This window comes from Brassica napus, chromosome A6, assembly GCF_020379485.1.
Source record: "Brassica napus cultivar Da-Ae chromosome A6, Da-Ae, whole genome shotgun sequence".
NCBI classification, from domain to species: Eukaryota; Viridiplantae; Streptophyta; class Magnoliopsida; order Brassicales; family Brassicaceae; genus Brassica; species Brassica napus.
In genome coordinates this window covers 17,901,952-17,922,501 of record NC_063439.1, presented here as the reverse complement: position 1 = coordinate 17,922,501, position 20,550 = coordinate 17,901,952, and the positions used below count along the sequence as shown (strand labels likewise).

Sequence of the window (20,550 nt, the reverse complement as noted above, 5' to 3'; positions counted from 1 at the left end):
ATTACATTGTCTGAAACTGATTACATCCGAGGGGCTAAGAAAAAAACAACATCATGCATTGCCTAAACCCACGCTACGACCATCCCTGCCTAAACCATTACACATACATAATCCCCAAGCCTATTAAAATTAGGACCGCGACCATAGCACCCACAACATACTGAAACCCATCACTACAAACGGATTTCTCCTTAGCATTATCACACACGGGAGATAACTTATCATAGTCACTCAAAAGAGACAGGTTATCTACCTTTTCCTCCAGCTGGAGGACATGTCTATCTCTTGCTCTCATCTCCTCCATCACCGCAACGTCCCACCATTTCCATACATGGCACTCTCCGTCGTCTTTATTCACGCAAGTGTATACTAAGCGACCTGTATCACACACGGAAGATAACAAATCATATCGGAGAGACGCTGATGAGTAGCTACATTGTGAAATTGTTGTTACCTTGACCATTAATACTTCTAGACGGTACAAGCTGTGGCGGAGAACCACAGTAGCAAACCTGCGGGAACCCGAACTCCACCTCTGGTTGTGGAGGGTATATGACGGATGAACGACGTTCTAAGCTTAGCTCAGCTTGATCACGTCGGATTAGATCCTCCGTCTCGGAGTATTCAGTGTCTGAATTGTTTCCAAAATTATTCTCCGACCGTGATGGTTGGCTATAGCTGTAGCACCCCATTTTCTAGTATACCTGCAAGAAAATAGCAAGAGCAAACTACATTAATATGGTTTAAAGGCTATTAATCATACATAGAGAATAAAAAGTGGCGCGAGAATAAAATTATGACGTTAACATTAGCTGAGCAAAGTATATGAAACATTGAGCACAAAGCAAAGGATCCATACATTAATGGATCCATACATTAAGGATCCATACATCATACATAGAGAATTAAAAGGTTTAAAGGCTAAGCCACTAATGTTTAGAAGCTCTAATTGTTCAGAAACACTCCGCTAAGAGCTTATTCTTCACAGCTTCTTCCGCCTCAGTCAATGGTTGAGTCTTGGCAAGGAGAGTGTCAAGTATAGCTAACTTCGACAGTCTCTCCTTCCTCTCCAAGTCCTCCTTCTTCATTTCCCAGTCCTCCTTCTTCATTTCCCAAACACTCGCATAGTCAGAGACAGACTTTCCTTTACCACCATTTCTTCTAGCCTTAGCATCCTTGATTCCTTCTGGCCTCCGCTCAACATCAACGACACCGTCGGTGGTGGAAGGTTGGGTCGTTGTCTCAACATTCTTCCTCTTCTCACCGCCACCAGCTTTAGGTCCGTTAAGGGAAAGCCACTTCTGTTCAAATCTCAACGTACACCACGCATGTTCAAGAGTAAACTTCTTAGCTTGATCAGCAAAGAAGATCTCATGCGCCTTCTTTAGAAGATCAGTGTCACTCTCACCACTTCTATGCTGTCTCTCTGCTGCGGAGTATGCGGCACAAAACTTGTTAACTTCATCGTTTAGTCTATGCCACCTTTTCTTGCATTGCCTGGGTTCTCTCTCACCTTCCTCTAATCCATGAGGACTTGAGGAATAAAAATGAGCAACCCTATCCCAGAAGGTCCCCGACTTCTGCTCATTTGCTACAATGGAATCTTTAGAGGTGTTGAGCCACGCACTGATCAACACCTCGTCATCAGCCGGGTCCCATTTGCGTCTAACACCACGGGCGACTGGTGGTACTTGAGATGGTTGTGAACTGAATGCCGGGATAGGTTGAGAATCACCAAAGTTAATACGACCATGGTAAACTCTCCCTTGTTGACTGTGAAGCAGTCCTAATAAACTAGAGCTCTGACTATGAATATTATTTGGATGCATAGCAGTAAGAAAAGAGAGGAGATATATTCGAGAAAGAGAAGAGATATATTAGAAAAGAGAAGAGATATATTAGAGAAAAACGAGTGAGATGAAAAAAGTGAGAAGAGCAAATAGATTTTATAGGAGGAAGTTAAGACTACCAAGTACAAACGCTAATAAATGGCTAACTAAGAACAAGAAGTGTCTAATCCAAACTTATTACACAACAAAAGCTACCTAACATTCCTAACTACATCATTAATATAAAGAGATTTGGTTTCAAACAAACTAGACTAAGGCAAAGAATACAAAATACATTAACAATCCTAGTCTATTTCGAACACCTTCTGTCTTTCAAATACACGCAAGTGTCTTTAACAATAGCAAAGAAGCTAACTCAGGCAAAGAATTACAAACTCAGGCAAAGCAGATAGATGATAGCAGAAACATAACTATGGCAAGGTGTCACAAAAACCACAAAAGTTTTATTCTTAATGCATCTCACAAAGCAAGATTACAAAATACATCACAAAAACCACAAAAGTTTAACTACCAAAAACCACAAAATACTTCACAAATACATAGAGTATACATCTTGTTACAAAGCAAGATTCAGACGATAGCAAAAACATAACTAAACTACATCACAAAACAAAACGAGCAGGATCTTTTCCGACAACCACAAGAGACACAAACTATTTAGTTAATATCAAACTGTAAATATATCAATCACTCAACCTATTTTGTTACAGGATCTCATCTCGAACCACAAAAGTTTTAAACGGAGGCTATTTTTTAGCTACGAATCACGCATATAATCTAAAGAAAACAATCACGCCGACGGAGATTCCAGAATCACGCATATAATCTAAAGAAAACAATCTCAACCTACAAGGATACAAATCATACAATCGAACCATGTAAATCAATAAACTTTATTCTATTGCAAACCCTAGAATCTATCCATTTCATCTAGGAGTTGAAGACCGTACCTTGCCAAGATTGGGACGATTCGCCGAGGATTTGGAGAGGAAAGAAGCTTGCGTACAGGACCGGAATCGAACGGCAGTGGATTGAGATTTCGAAGCTGCGACCTCTCGATTGGAAGCTGCGACCTTTCGATTTGCAAAGACACTCCGACGGAGACTCCGGTGGAAGAGAGAAGACGCAGGTGGAGTGAGGAGATCAGGTACTCGCTTTCGTTTGGAAAGGATCGACCTTCGAATCGATGCTTCACTTCGTCGCCATCGAGCTCTCCTTTTTCGAATTTTGATTTCAATTTCCCAAAATGCGAATGAGCCGAAACGACCGTCCCTTCTTCGTTTTCATCACCCAATACCGTGATGCCACGTCTCCTTCGGGACGAGCCCGATTGTCCCTTACTTACGGCCCGTCCCACCCATTTTAATTTCTTTTTGAATTATTTTCGACCCAATAAAAAATAAGGGATGGCCCAAGGCACGCCCGATGCAGATGTATGCCCTTACGATCCTTGATTTTTTTTTTTTTTTTTCACTGTGAACTGATATTATATTAAACAGAAGTTGATACAAAAACATAAAAGCCCAGACAAGAAGGCATAAAAACCCAACATCATGCACCTAAAGATCTAAGGCCCATCAACAGCCCAAAACCTAAACACATCAGAAGAAGAGTCGACAACAACGTGTTAACCGTACGAAGAGGAAAGACACGTGTTGGGACAGCCTTCACCATCTTCACCGACTAAGATTCGTCGCCGGAAACCTACCGGAGATAGAATCACGATCACAAGCCCTCCAATTTCAGGGCATACACCGATGGAGAGCCTCAATCGACCAGATTCGAGATCTCATCCATCCCCACTCCACACACACACACAAAGGTTTACCCAGATCAGAATCATCACCCAGCGGAGAGCTTCATCGAGCTATTCGAGAGATCGTCCGCCTCACCACAACACCAATCACACACCAAACATACTCTTCCCGGATTCTCATGAACACCGAAGAAACACACCTCCAACGACTGTATTGGACGTTTTGGGCTTCATCAGCTACAACACATCCCCTGTTTGGAGAGCATCAATCGATTAAACACCGAGATCTCATCCAAACCCATAACCGTGGACCAAAGCCGAATGATTTCGCATAGAAGATCGCGAAAAAACTGGAGTCAAAGCCAGCTACACGGCGTCAAAGAGACCACCGTGCACCAGAGTCGATGCCGTGAACCAGAAAAGAGAGGAAGAAGGCGGGAACCACCACGACTCGATCTCTCTGTCAAGATCTCTTAAGGGAGAGAGAGTCTACCATTCCCTCTAGTCGACATTATTTAGTTAGCAGGGACCATACTTTAACACCGCTAGTAACTCCTTACGATCCTTGATATCTATTTTGAAGATACTGTATAAGAAAGATATAACTTGCATAGATAAATAATACATCTTTCTTGATAATATAATTTCATTGTTTTATTCTCAGATGCCGGCATCTTTTCTCGTGCACGTGCATTATTGAATAGTTTATTTGCTAAAATCTGAAGAATCACAATGTATGTACATGTGCTCACGAAGTAAAGTCCAAAATGAAAAGAAATTAAAAACGAAACACATCTCTTCATATTCACACATACAAAAAGAAAAGAAAATGAAACACATATTTTCTGTTCATACAAACATAACACTCCAATACTAATCCAAACTCTTTTTAATTACTTATAGAAAATAACTAATCTTCTTACTACTCCACTCGTCTGAACCATTACAGAGGTGATTTTTGCTATAAAGTACCCAATGATATCTAAATGTTTAATTAAGCTCCAATAATGGCTTCTCCTCGTGGAGCCCTAACTCTAAACACATGCTCCTCTCCTGTGCACTTATCAACTTTCATCACCCAATTACTCTTTCTCACGTGGTCATGGTGATGATGATGACCATTGTTCTTTTTCATCGTCTTCTGGTTATAACTACCATTATCGTTAACCCTCGTCACCAGCAACCCTTCACCTATAGGTAAAAACTGCGTTTTCCTCCCATCGCCAAATCTCGAAGATCCTCTCGAAAACGCGTTATAACCCACCACAACGGCCACACCGCTTCCACCGCCGGTTCTTGCGTTTTCTTCATGGTTATTAACAATCTTTCTAACAATATCTTGGTGGTTCTTTAGATTACAATCGACGAGAACGAAATCTGCTTCTCCAAAATGACCATTAATTAGAGTGTTGTCGTTAGATTCTCCAACCACGAATTGTATCTGATGAATCTCTGATGGTTCCAACATTTTCTTGGATATGATTAGTTCTTCTATGCCACGTAAGACGCATACCACTTGACCGCGCGTTTGATTAGCCGCGGCGATTAGGGCAACGACTATGTCAGCATTTGCTGCACCGGCACAAGCCACGACGATCTTTCTTGCGTTATTTCCGGCGGCTAGAGCCGATATGAACTCAGCCACGTTTGGTTCTTTTGTTCTTTGATCCTGCAAAATGGATATACATATGTCAAAATGTGACATTAATACTAGGTAGACAATAGTTATCTTTATAGCATCGATCCATATCATATTTTTCAAAACACTAATTAATTAATGAATCATAAGATATCTTCTAATTTATTCAAATATATAAAAATAAATAAATTCTTACCTGTTTCAATGTAGTAAGGTAGGCTTTAGTAGCATTTTCAGCAGACCAAAAAGCCATTTTGTTTTTGTTGATTTGAGAATATCTTAGAAAGAAAATCGGAGTTCTCTCAGTCTCTTGCTTAAAAAGTTTTAAAGTGGTTGATGATGGTTTTTGGTTTTAGGAGTTAAAAGGTCTTTATTTATATAGTGGGAGATTTGTCAAACAGGCTGGTCCAGTTTCATGAATCTTTTCTCTTAGATATAATAAATAGATGGAGAAGAGAAAATAATTTTGGTCAAGTTGTAGCAGTATTCAACATGCGTGTATACAATATTGTTTGGTATTATATGATATACATATGTATATATATCAAAAAGCATATTGTCTCATTGTCGAGGGACTAGTCAGCTATTGTCATTGTTAATGTTCCTCTGCTCCTTATGATATCTAAATTGAATTAGACTATGTTCAAGGGTTGTTGTTAATGGAATTAGACTATGTTCAATATGGTATATATGGCATACCCACTTAGCAATGTGCCTCCCATAATTGATTGGCAAAATATACGTGAATTAGGGAAAAGAAACCACATGTATTGTACTAATGATTTTGCAGATCATAGTAATGTTTGTTCTAAGTATAAACATTTTACACGGAAAAACATTGGAACTTAAACAAATACAAACGTGAATACTCTACTCTAGAAAGCATTCATGGCTTGAATGTAGGTCAACATAGTCTGGATGTTCGAACTTGTATACATGCATGCATCTTTAGGAATACAAACATTAATATTTATATAATTTACTTAAATTTACATGTATAGATAGTTTCAACGACTATTACCCAAATATGAGTAGATAATTAACTGATTAATTAGAAAGAAAAATAAAGTTTGAATTATAAGAATCAATGAGCTGTAATGTCTATTGCAGCAGGGGCAATGGACATCTCAATGAGAATAAATATATATATAGAATAAATCATTTTAAAATGTAGTGCAACAAAGAAGTGAATTAAGATTTGATACACATCGTAGGACATAGAGAACATGGGTCCATGTTTATTCTGGCAACAGGCCTGCAGATTTTCTTATAAGATTAGATTCTTGATTTCATAAAATTAAGTAATTAGAACGTACGGTTTTGTTTAATTGATATATATATATGTGTGTGTGTACATATACTAAGTTCTTGATTGTACAATCTAGTGACCGTCCTGATCTCTCGTACGGGTTTCCATGAAGCTTCATATACACTTAATCTAACTATGCATTATAATTGTTAACTAAGACAGAGAAAGTAAATTAATGTTAAGCTACATATACTGCTGAAACATATACCTATATAATATAAAAAATCAAATGGATACAAATGGTCTTGTTGTAGAAACCATCCTAATCGAATTTTCGTGGATATATATTTGATAAAAGGAATTTATACGTACTTTAAGTTGACATATCAGAGTGGTGATTGCTACTAATGAGATGCGGTATAAAAAAAATCGCAAAGGATGCGTTGAATCCAAAGGCACAAAGAGCCATACTGCCATGGTGTCCCATGCTGATAGATACGATTCAGAAAGAATGCTGGAAGAGTTTTGGGTTTATCAGAGACATGTTCTTGCAACTGATGAAGATCTTTCAATGTATAATGTTTTCTTCCACTTGAACTAGTTTCATGCATCTGTCATTATTATTGCTTTATCTACGTTCCTTATCAAGATAAGGGTATTGGAGATTGATTTGCCATACCGAACTGGTCCAAAGATCCAAAAATATTTTGATCTAGTTAAACTTTATTTAGTATAAATGTTGTGGTCCAAGTGCAACTCGAAATAAGTTTTAATTTTTATTGGGCAAATTCGAAATAATTTATACTGGTTGATTTGAATTTTGAATTGTAGATGAACAATTAAAAAAATTAAAAAATATATATATAAAGCGAACGTGAGATTGGAATAATGTCGAGGAGGAGACAACGATAGGAAACAGTGAGCGGCTACAGATTCTCTTTCGACCATTTAAGGAGACATCATCTTTTTTTTAAGGCAATGATTTCATTAAAGAAACTTAGAGTGGGGTTTGTTAGGGGTTTGTGGCCCAAAAGGCTTGCTTAGCAATTAAATCGGCCCTAACATTTGCCGTTCTAGGAATAAACTGAAAAGAGATCTACTTGAATGAAGACGACAGAAGGTCGATATCATTGATTGCATCATAGATCTCCAACTTCATCTCTTTCTTGTTGATCGTGTTGATTAGGGTTTGAGAGTCCGAGAAGATTGAGGCGGTTTCACTACCAATGGAGAGGGCAAAGGTCATGGCTGAGAGGACATCCAAAGTTTCTGCCATAAGGGGCGATGAGACTGAGGTCTCTTCCGCTGCATGTTAGGTTATCGATGTCAGATCATCAATGATCCAAGCAAGCCCTGCTTCACCGTTAGTTCCACATTGCATCAGTGAAAATCGAGAGATCGGATCTTCTAGGGTTTGGTTCAATTCTGATCCAAGGCATCGACAGTTTTGGATTCGATGGGGGGGTTGGGCCATCAGCCATTCTTTGGCGTCGGTGATGGCTTTCTAGATCGTTTCCTCAGGGGCAAAGCTTCTCTTTTCGAAGATCAAGAGGTTCCTTGAGCTCCAGAGGGACCAGCAGATCCAGGCCGCGAGTGTTCCTGCTCCGATCCCAGACGGTGGAAGAGAGGGTATCTTTCGCGCTCTCTCCAACCCCTCGCAGACACTATTGATGTTTTGTGTATTGAAATCAATTGCTGTCAGAGCTAAAAGCCATACCTTTTCTGCGTATGGGCATTAGAACAAGAGGTGCTTCACAGATTCTTCTTCATTGCATCTTGCACAGAGGGTAGCGACATGTATATTTTGAATCGCGAATTGTTCTCCTACTGGTAGTGCGTCATGTAGGGATTTCCAAAGGAATAACTTGATTTTTTCTGATGTTTTGATGTTCCGGACATTAGAGAGCCAGTCAGTTGCAGGTTCTTGGGTTGGTGGGAGGGTTCTCGTATTCTCCTCCATACATGACATATACCCTTATCGTGTTGAGTATTCTCCATTTGGGTTCTTTAGCCACACTAAGGTATCTCTAACACTTAGTTTACTGGGCCGGATCCTTAGCTCCTTGTGAAAGGGTACAGTAAGCTCCATCTTTTCTATGTTCCACTCATAGGTATCTGCCCGTATGAGATCAGAGACTTTGAGATGTTGTAGCGCTTCTGGGGCTGGTCCCATAGGTTTCATTTGCTCAAAGTGTGAGAGCCACGGCTCGTCCAAAACATGAATTGTTTCTCCTGATCCTACCATCCAGCCTAGTTGCTTGTTGAGGAGGTATCTGCCTATAAGGACGCTTCTCCATCAATGAGAGGAAGATGATGTTGCTTGGCATTTAAGGAACGGCTCCGAGTGGCAGTATTTCCCAAAGAGACAGCAGGCTAGGAGGCATGAGAGATTTTTGAGGATACGCCAGCCAATTTTTGCAAGTAGAGCGTCATTGAACAATAATGGCAGCGTTAGTGGCTTAGGGTGGAGTCTTAAGGATCAAATGGACTCTGAATACTTCGGATTAAGGGCGTGTCATAGGAGCCTCTCAGCTTTGCATGCTGAGATGGAAGGTTTACTTTGGGCAGCCTCTTGTATGAGAAACAGAAGGATAACATCGATACGGTTCGAGACGGACTGCTCGGACTTAGTGGATATGACAGAAAACCCGATGGATTGGCCAGCATTTACGGCAGAGATCGAGGCTTTCCAGAGGCTACATGAGGATTTTGAGGATGTGAGTCTGTCTCATATTCTTCGGAGTCGGAATGGTCGGGCAGATGCGTTAGCAAAGAATGCAAGGATCAGAGGCTACTTGTTTTTCCATATAGATTAGACCCGGACAGATGGAGATGCTCTCAGTAGAATCGACTCGTCTATTCTCCACTTGATCTAGCTTAAATGGATAGACGACAAAAAAAAAAAAAAAAAAGAAGGTTGTAACATCTTTAAACCATAACCATCCGTTTCTTTTTGGTTGAGCCATTTTTTCCTAAGATATCCAAGCGATCTTTCTTTTGCCAGGCTTAGAATCCCACCAGAATCTGATGAGAGTTGATTGTATGTTCGAGCAGACATGCTGAAGAAGCTTGAAGCAGCTCATCGTATGGGAGGACATCGGGGCCAAGACACTCTTTGTCATCACCATCTTCCCAGCCGTAGATAGAAACTTTTTCGACCAGCTCACCGCTCTCTGGTGGATTCTGTCGACTACTGAAGCAAACAAATCTTTCTTCTTCCTGCCAAAATGCTCAGGGAGCCCCATGTACTTACCAACTCCTCCCTCTTTTTCTATTTCAAGAATTGACTTCATTAAAGTACGGACCTCTGGTTTTGCTCTCTTAGAGAAAAATATCGATGACTTCTGCTTGTTTATAAGTTGACTAGAGACTGCTTCATAAGCTGTTAGGAGGGCCTTTAATGTTTCAGCATTTCTTTTGTTCGCTTTGCAGAAAAACATTGTATCATCAGAGAACAGGAGGTGGTTGAGGCAGTTGGTGGCGATGGAAATCCCTTTCATGAGGCCCTTTTGATTGAGCATTCGTGCAGAGGCCTGTCAAGACTTCAGAGCAGATAATGAATATGTACGGGGAGAGTGGATCTCCATGTCTTATTTCTCTCCCGGCTTTACAAAACTCCTACTGGCTCCATTGATGATGAAGGTATAGCTTACGGTAGTTATGCATTGCATGATCCAAGTAATAAGCGTAGGATGGAAGTTCATTTTTCCCAGCACCTTCTCTATAAAAACCCATTCTAGCATGTCATAGGGTTTACTCATGTCGGTTTTAATGGCCATAGAGTAGTGCTTCTCCGCTCTGGAGGTTTTTAGGTAATGTAGGATCTCATGTGTTATAAGAACGTTATCTGATATGTCTCGTTTTGGGACAAATGCAGATTGAGTCTCGGAGATAAGAGCTTGGAGGATCGGCTGGAGGCGTCTAGATAGCAGCTTGGAGATTGTCTTATAGTAGACATTACAGAGCGCGATGGGTTTGTAGTCTGCAGTGGTTTTTGCTCCTAGTCCTTTGGAATCAGCCTCACATGAGTCTCATTGATTGTCGGCATGCTGCCGGAGATAAAGAAGTCTTGGATCTCCTTTACAATATCTCTTCCCATCACTGTCCAATTCTTCTGGAAGAAACACGCAGAGAAACCATCAGGGCCTGGGGCTTTTTCATGATGGATGAAAAATAAAGCTTCCTTGATCCTTCGCTTGAAGGTATTCTCGTAAGAGTTTCATTTTGTTCATTTGTGATCCGCGGGTAAATAGCTTTTGAGACTGTCTTGTCCATCAGTTCTAGGTTGCATACGTTTGGAGTAAATAGTTTAGAAAAGTATCTTTCGATTGTGGCTGTTATTTCTTTCTCCTTATAAACTGGTACTCCATCTTCATTCTCTAGTACTGCAAACTTATTCATTGATTTTCTCTTTTCTGTAGAGGCGTGGAAGCAACCCGTATTCTTGTCCCCTAGGTGCAACCAGAGTTGTCTGTTGCATTGTTTCCAGAAGTTCTCTTCGACTTTGTATGCTTCAAGGAGATCTTTCTTTAGTCGTTCCAAGAGCTCTGCGTTCGGGTGTGTAGAGATGGTTTGATCTTCGATCAACTTCTTCAGTTTTTCCAGGTGAGCTCCATTTTCCTCTCTATGTTGCTTCGACCAGCTGATAATAGTTGTTCAACATTTATCAATCTTTGTTTTGACTTTGAGTTGAGAATGATGGGCCCACGTGTCTTCGATAAGCTTTACTACCTGAGGGTTCTTATTTAAACTGCGGTTATATCTAAATGTGCCTCTCTTTTTCCTTCGCAGCGGTTCAAAGAAGGTGATGATGGGTCTGTGGTCTGAACTATCAAAGCGGAGGTACTCACAACGGCCTTAAGGGTATAGCTCTTCCCATGCGCTATTTCACATGGATCTATCTAGCCTGCATTTAACCTCATGGGTATTTTTTGTGCCTTTCCATGATAGACATTCTCCACTATGTTGAAGGTCGTAGAGGTCTCCCTCTGAGAGGAACGTTCTAAAGTCAGAGAAAGAAGCTTTGGACCTTTCCGTACCTCCCTCCTTCTCGTAGTTTCCCGTTAGATCGTTGAAATCACCCATAACCAGCCAAGCTGAGTCTCTGATAAGGGCCAAAGAGGTAAGAAAATCCCACGTTTGCTTCCTTCTTCTTTTGTCAGTATTTCCATATACAAAGGTCGCATAAGAAAAGTTTCCTTCATACGAAATTCTTGTATCGAAATAGTTGTTACAAGAGGATATAATGTCAAGTTGAAGCCACTCTTTCCACAAGATTGCGAGCTCTCCTCTTGCAACTCCATATGGTGCGACTGTTTTGAGGTTTGTAAACCCCAAACCTTCAAGTTTCTTTGCCACTATATGGTGGAGATTTTTTGTTTCCCAGAGAAAGATAATATCTGGATCAAATTGTTTGCAGATTTCTCGGAGTGTCTGAACTGTCCAAGGGTTCCCCAGCCCTTGGCAGTTCCAAGCCACTATTTTTAAGGAAGAGGAGAGGGCGGATTTTGAAAATCTGTTTCTACACTTCTTCTTTGAGGTCTCCCAGATGAAGGTCCATCCCGCTTTAGTTTACTTGAGGTACTCTCCTTATTCTGTTGAAACTTTCTCAGCTTAGTCTTGGACACGTTCTCCTCATTAAGAGGGATACTCTTTGAGTTGTTTTTCTCATTTCGAGGGATTGTTTTTGAGATTTTTGCAGCTCTGGCTGCTTTTCTTTTACGGATTCCTGCATTGACCATGGCTAGAGACAGAGGAGTTATATGTCTTATGGGTGGCATGCTTGCTTTCTTTCTTTGTGCAGGTTGCTCAGACTGAGGTAAAGTATCTCTTTCAGTTGGGGAGCCTCTAGGTCCCAGTCTATTGAATGCGGATTGAGGTTCATTCACTGGTCCCAATCTTTGGGTTGCAGGGATTCTGTCAGGGGTATCTTCCAGCGAGAGCTCCCTCGCATTTTCAGAGTGAATTTCTAAGCTGTTTATGACTAGACGAGCAGCAGCTTTCTCGATATCCCCTTGCTCCTCAGACATGCGAAGCCTTTCTTTTCGAGATGCGCTCTTGGTGGGATCTTGGCAGTTTCAGTATATCAGCATGTAGTCTCTGATTACTCCTCTCGCTATGTTTACAGCTTCCTCAGGTATCTATATTGGGGGTATTGTAGTACCAGTTCTCTGTGCAATTTGAGCATTGGAGCGAGATGATTCGGACCTCTCCAGGGGATGGGGTGGTTGATCTTTTTGGTCAGGTTTCTCCACCCATAGAGATTGAGATGGTTGCGACTTTTGAGGGGCATAGTGGTTATTTGGTTGATCATGGCGTCTATACTCTCGAGAGCGGTAAGAGTTGAGACTATCTTCTCTCCTCTGATAGCTATTGTTATGGCCATATCTTTGAGGTTCTCTTGTTGTTGGTTCTCTCCGTTGAGGGAGGATTGTTTAAGTTGTATGGTTCTGCTCTTCTTTTATACCTCCTTTGGTTTTTTTCTGGTCCTCCATTGTAGACGCCCCTGTAGTTTGGGTGTTGGTCATCATAGGGGGAAGTCCTAAAGGAGCTTTGGTGGTATGATTGTGAGAGGTTTGATGGTTCTCTAGTGGATGAACGTGGAGGGCGGGTATGTCAGTAGATTGTCGCTTACGGTGTGTGTTTGAAAGCTCTTTAGCCATTTGTTGTTTCTCGGAGCATTCTTCCTTGTCATGGTAGAGGCTGTTACAAGTAGAGCAGTGATTTTGGAGCTTTTCATATACCAGTGTTGCTTCAAGCTCACGGCCATCATCAAATTCTAGAGTAGTTTTTCGAATAAGGGGTTGAAGCTCGTTGATAAACACCCGCATTCTGGCTACTGTGTTTGTTATCTCAGATAGATACAGTGTTCCTATGTCTCCTACGATTCGCTCGAGGATTTAAGTTGACCATAGGTGCAGAGGGAGGCCTTGAACTTATCCAAAAGGGGATCTGGTTAGGGAAAAAAGGTGATAGCGAGGGCTGCCATCGTTGTATTATCACCATCCAATGGGCGAAGTGGTACGGCTGGTTGTCTAGGACCTTCAAGAGGTCCCGTTCTAACGTAAATTGGAACTGGAAGCACCCTTGCCCTAGATCTGCACCAATTGGTCGAGATACGCATTTCCAGTGGTCAGAGAGGAATGGGATAAGTGACCACATTCTCTGGACTTTAGGGTTTGTCATCCTGCAAACCAAGATGAGGGAGTGTTTTCTGATAAATTCAGAGCTATCAAAAGCAGGAACCTTCACTCTAGCTGTTCATGGAGGTGGTGGGGGGTCTGTACGGCCTTTCCCTTTTTCAGCGTAGGAGAGTCTATGGTGCATCTTGTTTGTATCGGTGAATGCTTCGGTGAATGTGAAAGCAGGAGAGTAGAGGCCGGTTTTGTGTTGAGAGAATCTTCTTGCTAGCACAAGAGAGAGTTTAGAGCAGAACTATGGTTCTTCCTAAGAAGAGATGTTTAGATAAAGTTGTGGACTTTTTCTGGGGTTTGGTTGTAGATGCGTTTCATGTTTTGGATAGGTGTTGCCGCCAGTGCGTAAAGAAGGAGGAGTGGTCCCTCCGACCACGGATCGGGGAAAGAACCCGGTGTGTAAAAAGCAGAGATTTGTAGAAACCAAAGATATTTTCAAAAAGAGAATATTTTTGAAAATGACAGGCAAATACTCAACGGGTAAAACAATACACGATGAAAAGTTCAGTGGATAACGGTATTTCTAGGGAAGTGGGCCTGGGGGAAAAAATCTGACGACTCCTCCAAAACTTCTTTAGGAGACATCATCTTTTATTACGCTTTTAATATCATGGATGGCTTTCTGTTTATTTTAAATATTGCAATTTTTATATTAAGTGAATAAATGTTGAAATAAACTCAAGTTTTGGTTAAGTTTTTTAGATTTCTAAACCCACTTAAGATTTTAAAACTTTTCTGGAAAACTTTTGTGTAGTAGAAATTTCCAATATAAGGTAAAAACATAAAGATAAGATATGTTTCTGTAATGTTTGGTCTATAACCTCAGAAATTCTGAAATGTTTGGGTCTTAAGATTATTTGAACCACTGGGCCACAGAGAAATGCAAGAGCTAAAAACAAAAAAAAAGAGCTACCGATGTTACTATTCAACAAAAGATTAAACAACGCAAAGTAGTTTCAACTTTGACACTCCTCAAGGGAGACATAACATTCCAATTACCGTTGATGGAGTCTGTTTCTAGTAACTTCAAGGGAGAATCTTACGGCGGCGACGTGGTGCTTCACGCTTAACATACATCTTCTCCACTTCGTTGAGAGGCCGACTCGATCCATCAGGAAGACTCACAAACTTCCAGCCACCTCCATTTCCACGCTTGCCTTGAGGACCCAATTTCTCAACCGTGATTTTCCATCCATCTGATGAACGTCTTCTGCTGTACTTGTGGCACTTCACTTCTCCTTTCCACTGGGGTTTAAGACACCAAAAGAGAATGCATATTTGATATCATCAAAAATCAAATGATCAACCAACACGCTAGGTCACTTGATAAGAAGGCAATGCATACTCAAGAGGGCAAAAGAAGGGACTTACTTTCAATTTGTTGAACTCAAACCTCCTGAGAAATTCTTCGTAAAGAATGTCATCCTCTTTCTTTGAGATCTCATAGTGAACTTCATCCATATCTTTGATTGTACCATCCCATCCTTCTGGCATGACCTTAAAGTCGGGCTTGTAACTGAGTGAGGCCACATGAAATTCCCGGTCATGTGAAACAAAAAACCTGCATGAGGTACACATTCAGCAACCTATCCAAGTTTGTATCTTTATCTCAATACCAAAGTAGAAAGAACTTACTCAGGGTACTCATCAAGCAAACGCTCAACGGAATCATCCAAGGGACGACCAAGCTTCCTCTCCTCTTCTTCTTCATCCTCTTTAAGAAAAAGAATGGCGTGAACACGCTGCCTCATGATCCTATAATCCTTAGCAAGCCTCTCAACGGTATAAACCTCAGGATTCTCTTTATGCAACCTGTACATCTCAGTCTTCTCAGAGTCCTTAAGATAAGAACCTCTAGCACCAGGCTCCTTGACTTGCTTCAGCAACACACTCATCTCCATCATCTTCTGCTTAATCCCATCAACAAAAACCCTGCTATGCCTATTCTCTTTCTCAATCTCCTTGATCATATCATCATACTCATTCATCTCGTTAACCATGGCGACTTCTCTCGGACCTAACCTGCTCATCACATCGCCTGAATCAGAAGAAGGATTCTCGTTGCTCTGACGGCCAACGGAGACACCGTCGAAATGCTCCTTGCTTAAACCAGTCGACCACATTGATTTGTGATCCCAATCAAGATCATCAGAACGATCACCGAACGATCCTCCCGTCGCGATGTCCCAACCGTTCTCGTTGCCTCCAGATCCGTCGGAGCCTGGTTTCCCGGAAAATGCTCGGTTTCCGAGAGATTGGAAAATTCTTGGGGCGTTCTCGATCAGAGACCCAGACGCAGTCGTGCTAGGGTTAAGGGAAACCGAGTGTAGACGAGGAATGATCCTACTTAGGTTAAACATAGCTACTGATGTTCAAACGCTGCAACGAAATGAAGATAGAAGATCTAGTCACTATCTAATTAACAATCTTAGAAACGACGGAGAAGATCTATAGATACCTGATAGTAGGAGATGGAGCGAAGATCGTTATCGTTCCGAGTCGACTCTCCGATTAATCGGAATCGCGATGAAGAAGAAGAGACCAACGGAGCGACTGCGCTTAAGGAAGGAAGGGGAAGGGTTTTAGATTTCTCTTTTATTTATTGTTTACTCCCTGTATTCCATTGGTTGTTATAAAATGTAAAGATAATGATTTGTTTTGCTATTTTCCTGCATAGGTTTAGAAGTTTAGTTTCTTACATTTTAACCCTGAATCTTCAAACAAATAGTTATATAGATTCTTGCCACTTGACTTGAAGCAAATGTTAAAATCTAGCAACTTTAAAACGAACGCAGATGGTTTATTGGGACATAAGAAGAGTCAAAAAAAGAAGAAGTTGAGATTAGTAACCATTTTATCCGATACTCGAACCCGATCCGAAAATTCCGAATCAAAATTCGAACCGAAGTAACAAAATATCTGAATGGATATTAAATTATGAGAGATTGGATATCCGAACCCGAGTGGATAATATCCGAACCTGAATAGATATCTAAAAATAACCGAACATATGTGTATCACTAACTTTATATTTCTAGTTTACATTTCTCATTTTATTTAAAATATTTATATTGATACTACACATATTTTAAGTTCATATAATATACATATAATTACGGAATAAATGATTTGCTACTCATTTAAAATGCATGTCAAGATTTTTGTTTCAAGAATTAACAAAAGTTACATTCGAAATTTAAAAACAATAACCAAATTAGTGACTTTTTAATTTTAAAATGTTATGTCTAAATCTATTAATCATATGATCTATTAAAAAAATCAAAAATCAGTTAAGTGAAAGTTATATCTTTAAATACAAAAAAACTTGAAAAATGATTTTTTTTTTCTTTCAAAATCTCAAGGTTGTACTATACGACTTTCTCCCTAGTCTCCAAGAGCTTCGATCTCTCGTATCTTCTCCTGAGTTTTACAAGACCCGGTCACTCTTTGGCTTCACAGTCTCACATAGAGACAACTCTATGTGTGCTTACAAACTATTTGTGGTAACGCTGACTGGTATACCCTCTGCCGGAAGCCTGATAAATCTCTAAAAACCAGATCAAGTGGATACGCTTTGGCTAGAGTCCCTGTACCCAGTTCTCCTCCTTCGAGCTTTAGGAATCTGGTGGCAGTTGGTTCTAATATCTACAATATTGCCACACCCACATCCCTTAACGCTTTCCCTAGATTCTCGATACGGGATCGCAAGTATCATACGTGGATCTAGGCTTTGATGAATGAACGGAACGCCTCTTCTTTTTGTTATTCGACTGTGATCAAATGTACTTTGTTAAGCTTATTTATTCTAGTGTACTTTCTTAAGCTTATTTTGTGACCAAAACTTAATTTAATAAACAGCTTCTTTGAAGAAGCACACGCTTGTTTTGACTGAAAAAGAAAATACCACTCCTCACTAACCGCTGCTGCGCTGCACTTGACTCTTTACGAGATGAAATTGAATTATGGATAGCGTGAGTAATCTCCAGTAGTATTTAAGTGTATATATAAGAGAATATAAGTTTGTAAAGGGGAGAACAGAGACTTCCAATACCATTCTCTCAAATCCTTGTAATCGATCGCCTTTCAATAATCAAATTTAATCCTTCACATTTTTGCTATTGCGTGAGATATTGACTTCATAAGAATCACAGTTTAACAATGTCATATGCAAAAAATAGTAAATTTTAATCCCAATAACAACAGCAACCATAATAACGTTGTTTAGTCGATGATTTGAACATAGTTAAGCTAAACCGATCACAAAAACAAATACGCTAGGAAACACACACAGGAAGCGAAGTCTCAGACTCTAAAAAGAAAGCAAAGCAAAGAATAGCTGAAACATTTTTGACCTTAAAGGTCCCTCTTACTTTCTACACAAGAAAATTGGAGAATCGGTCAACCACTAGTAGATAGGCTCCTGGTATCGCCAGAGTCATCATCACCACCATCGTCATAGTCATCTTCGTCTTTGTTAGTACCCGTGTTCATATTCCCGTATCCCTGAAAGGTCGTTGTGAAGTTGTTCATACCAGAATTGTCGTTGTTGAAAGAAGAAGGCATTTGAGATATCGGTCTCATTATACCACCACCTCCACCATAGGTTTGTTGTTTTGGCTCCTCTACTGTGGCCACCAAAGGCGAAGTAGAATTCACAGTGGTTATGGTGAAACCCGGAGGTGGTCGTTGTAGTGGCGGAGGAGAAGCCTCAATGATTCGAGGTTTCTTCTTCTGTGTTTGTTCTGCTTGATGCATCACAATGAAACTTCCCATTACCACCTGTCACAAATTATATTAGACTTTTCTATACACTGAATTAGTAAATACATTTTTTTTTTTGGATTAAATCAAGATTTGTGTCACCTGGACAGGACCGGCTGCTATGAGCATACCGGCAAGACCACCGCCAATGATTTTGCCATTCGGTCCGGCTAAAGAAATGCTCATACCACCGGACCGACCTTTAGTTCCTCCGTTATCAGTAGGCATAAAGGAACCAGATAGCGAAAGTATCTCAAATCGACCCTAACACAAGAAAATAATCTGATTCAGGAACCACCAAAAATCCCATCAAGAAATACAGAAAATATATTTTCAAGATTAGAGTTACCTCGTATGTAAGGGTGCCGCCTGAAGTGGTAGCTTGACGAAGTGTGACGTTAGAGATGCAACCAGTTGCAGAAAGAATGCATATAGCTCGAGATCCTTGCGAATACGGCATAACCTTCATTGTTACATCCTTGTAAAGAAAAAAATACATTCTCAAAAACAATGATAAACAAAATCCAATACCAAATTTTTTTACTACAAGAACGGTAAAAAAGAAGAAAAATTCTGTCAGGGCAATTTATTACCTCACCGGCATTGACAGTAAACTGATGTGTTGTGAAATTTGCACCCACATAGCATGAGAGCCCAGGAGGAGGAGGAGGAGGAGGAGGAGGAGGAGCTGCAAAGAGATAGAAACAGAATTTTAATGTTATTGACTTTGACCAATCAGTAAACTCTAACAATCAGTGTTAGCCTTTAAAGAACATACAAGTAAGTCCCTTTATATCCACCAGAGTCAGTAATTAAAACAGATTTAACCAAACCCAATGATAAATCTTAGAGATCTGCTAAGCACTCGTATCCTCTAAAGAGAAAAGGAAGAGACAAAGAGATTATTCTCTCAAAAAATTTAAAAAAGAAATCGACTTTTTATTTTTCAGTTTGGTTCGGTCAGCATCATCAGATTCTCTGTATGGGTCTCTAACTGGTCTGTTTGTAGGCTTCTTCAGACAAAAAAAGTGTACTCAGCCAAATCCAGTTATGTTATGTTGGTCCCACTTCCCCAACATCTCAAAAAAATACCCACATAACAATCACATCAACAGATGATAATACACCCAGATCGGATCAGATCTATCTCACTAAAACCGATGCACACACACACAAAAGAGATTACAAGATTATTTACCTGGGCTGCTTCCATACTCAAAGTTGTGAGATTTCTTGATGATATCAACATGCTGCTGCTGAGCTTTTCCTCGTTTCCAATGAGAATGATGATTATAATCTCCAGAGAAGGGAATCGAAGATGAGATTGGTGTTGGAGAGAGAGTTGGTCTCGAAGCCCTAGGGTTCAAACTTCCATCTGGAGCGTACTTCCTCGGCCTTCCTCTCTTCTTCTTCGTCAGATCTGACCCAGCGCTGGAGATCGGCGGCGGCGGAGGTGCGGCGGCTGAGCCAGGATTCACGGTGGTTGAAGCCGGGGTCGGAGCCGGAGGAGGGGGAGGAGGAGGAGGAGTCACCACCGTCGTGGGGCTTACGAATTGGAGAAAGCTAGGGCTTTGTTGGAACTCTGTTCTTGACGCCAAAGCTTCATCTCCCTTAACTGTGATGACCCCACTTGGACCAATACCACTTTTATCCTCCATATTTATTTCCACAAGTTCCCAGAATTGGCAGGACAATTCTTCCCTACAATTCACCAAGAGAAAAAAACATTGAGCTTTTAGATGAGAAAAAAAATTAAGATGAAGAAAACGAAAGAAAAAGACGAAGAGTTCTTTTGCAGACAAATTAACTATGAACAAAGTAAAAATATTACAAGATAGATTAGAGGAAAAAAGAGAGATGAAATAGCTCAAAAAATCAAAGATCATAGCAGATTGTTTTTTGTTAGTTTATAGATTTGGTTTCTTACTTTCAACGAACTCTGGAGCTGAAAACCAACACTATACTGTAGCAGCGTGGAGATTAACCTCTCAATCTCACCGGAAAAAAAAAACACACCAAAAATTACATGCAATTATCCCCAATTTTTCTTTTAGACAACTGAATTTAGGGTTTTTGCAAAGAAATAAGGAGGTTAAATATAT

At 40.4% G+C, this 20,550-nt stretch overlaps 4 protein-coding genes across 5 annotated transcripts; all 4 read right to left on the bottom strand.

The window, feature by feature from the left end:
* Positions 1 to 953: 953 nt before the first annotated feature.
* Positions 954 to 1,829, bottom strand: LOC106363722 (glutathione S-transferase T3-like). Its single transcript, XM_013803421.2, has one exon. It carries the CDS (start codon positions 1,827 to 1,829, stop codon positions 954 to 956), a length of 876 nt encoding a protein of 291 aa, XP_013658875.2.
* A 2,555-nt stretch (positions 1,830 to 4,384) lies between these two features.
* Positions 4,385 to 5,692, bottom strand: LOC106351563. The gene is made up of 2 exons (XM_013791351.3): positions 5,442 to 5,692; positions 4,385 to 5,275 (listed from the first exon to the last, which is right to left on the bottom strand). The coding sequence occupies exons 1-2, from the start codon at positions 5,496 to 5,498 to the stop codon at positions 4,601 to 4,603; spliced, it is 732 nt and encodes a 243-aa protein (XP_013646805.2). The 5' UTR covers positions 5,499 to 5,692; the 3' UTR covers positions 4,385 to 4,600.
* Positions 5,693 to 14,516: 8,824 nt separating this feature from the next.
* Positions 14,517 to 16,400, bottom strand: LOC106347794 (protein GAMETE CELL DEFECTIVE 1, mitochondrial). The gene is made up of 4 exons (XM_048781881.1): positions 16,146 to 16,400; positions 15,323 to 16,066; positions 15,059 to 15,248; positions 14,517 to 14,932 (listed from the first exon to the last, which is right to left on the bottom strand). Exons 2-4 carry the CDS (start codon positions 16,045 to 16,047, stop codon positions 14,714 to 14,716), a joined length of 1,134 nt encoding a protein of 377 aa, XP_048637838.1. The 5' UTR covers positions 16,048 to 16,066; positions 16,146 to 16,400; the 3' UTR covers positions 14,517 to 14,713.
* A 1,432-nt stretch (positions 16,401 to 17,832) lies between these two features.
* LOC106351809 (AT-hook motif nuclear-localized protein 6) lies at positions 17,833 to 20,543 on the bottom strand. Of its 2 annotated transcripts, none has more exons than XM_013791546.3 (6): positions 20,376 to 20,543; positions 19,647 to 20,149; positions 19,042 to 19,136; positions 18,798 to 18,926; positions 18,551 to 18,712; positions 17,833 to 18,466 (listed from the first exon to the last, which is right to left on the bottom strand). In XM_013791546.3, the coding sequence occupies exons 2-6, from the start codon at positions 20,104 to 20,106 to the stop codon at positions 18,086 to 18,088; spliced, it is 1,227 nt and encodes a 408-aa protein (XP_013647000.2). In that variant the 5' UTR covers positions 20,107 to 20,149; positions 20,376 to 20,543; the 3' UTR covers positions 17,833 to 18,085. The 2 variants fall into 2 exon arrangements, with proteins under 2 accessions (XP_013647000.2, XP_048637837.1); XM_048781880.1 differs by having other exon boundaries at positions 19,042 to 19,124.
* Between the last annotated feature and the right edge of the window lie 7 nt (positions 20,544 to 20,550).

What these genes read in the sequence shown, in the direction of transcription:
- LOC106363722 (XM_013803421.2), bottom strand. Translation starts at nt 1,829, where the DNA reads ATGCATCCAAATAATATTCATAGTCAGAGCTCTAGTTTATTAGGACTG.
- LOC106351563 (XM_013791351.3), bottom strand. Translation starts at nt 5,498, where the DNA reads ATGGCTTTTTGGTCTGCTGAAAATGCTACTAAAGCCTACCTTACTACA. An exon ending in ACCTTACTACATTGAAACAG is followed by an intron (nt 5,276 to 5,441) that starts GTAAGAATTTAT and finishes TCCATTTTGCAG; the next exon opens with GATCAAAGAACAAAAGAACC.
- LOC106347794 (XM_048781881.1), bottom strand. Translation starts at nt 16,047, where the DNA reads ATGTTTAACCTAAGTAGGATCATTCCTCGTCTACACTCGGTTTCCCTT. An exon ending in TTGCTTGATGAGTACCCTGA is followed by an intron (nt 15,249 to 15,322) that starts GTAAGTTCTTTC and finishes TACCTCATGCAG; the next exon opens with GTTTTTTGTTTCACATGACC. An exon ending in TTGAGTTCAACAAATTGAAA is followed by an intron (nt 14,933 to 15,058) that starts GTAAGTCCCTTC and finishes CTTAAACCCCAG; the next exon opens with TGGAAAGGAGAAGTGAAGTG.
- LOC106351809 (XM_013791546.3), bottom strand. Translation starts at nt 20,106, where the DNA reads ATGGAGGATAAAAGTGGTATTGGTCCAAGTGGGGTCATCACAGTTAAG. An exon ending in GCGGCACCCTTACATACGAG is followed by an intron (nt 18,713 to 18,797) that starts GTAACTCTAATC and finishes TTCTTGTGTTAG; the next exon opens with GGTCGATTTGAGATACTTTC. An exon ending in TAGCAGCCGGTCCTGTCCAG is followed by an intron (nt 18,467 to 18,550) that starts GTGACACAAATC and finishes AATTTGTGACAG; the next exon opens with GTGGTAATGGGAAGTTTCAT.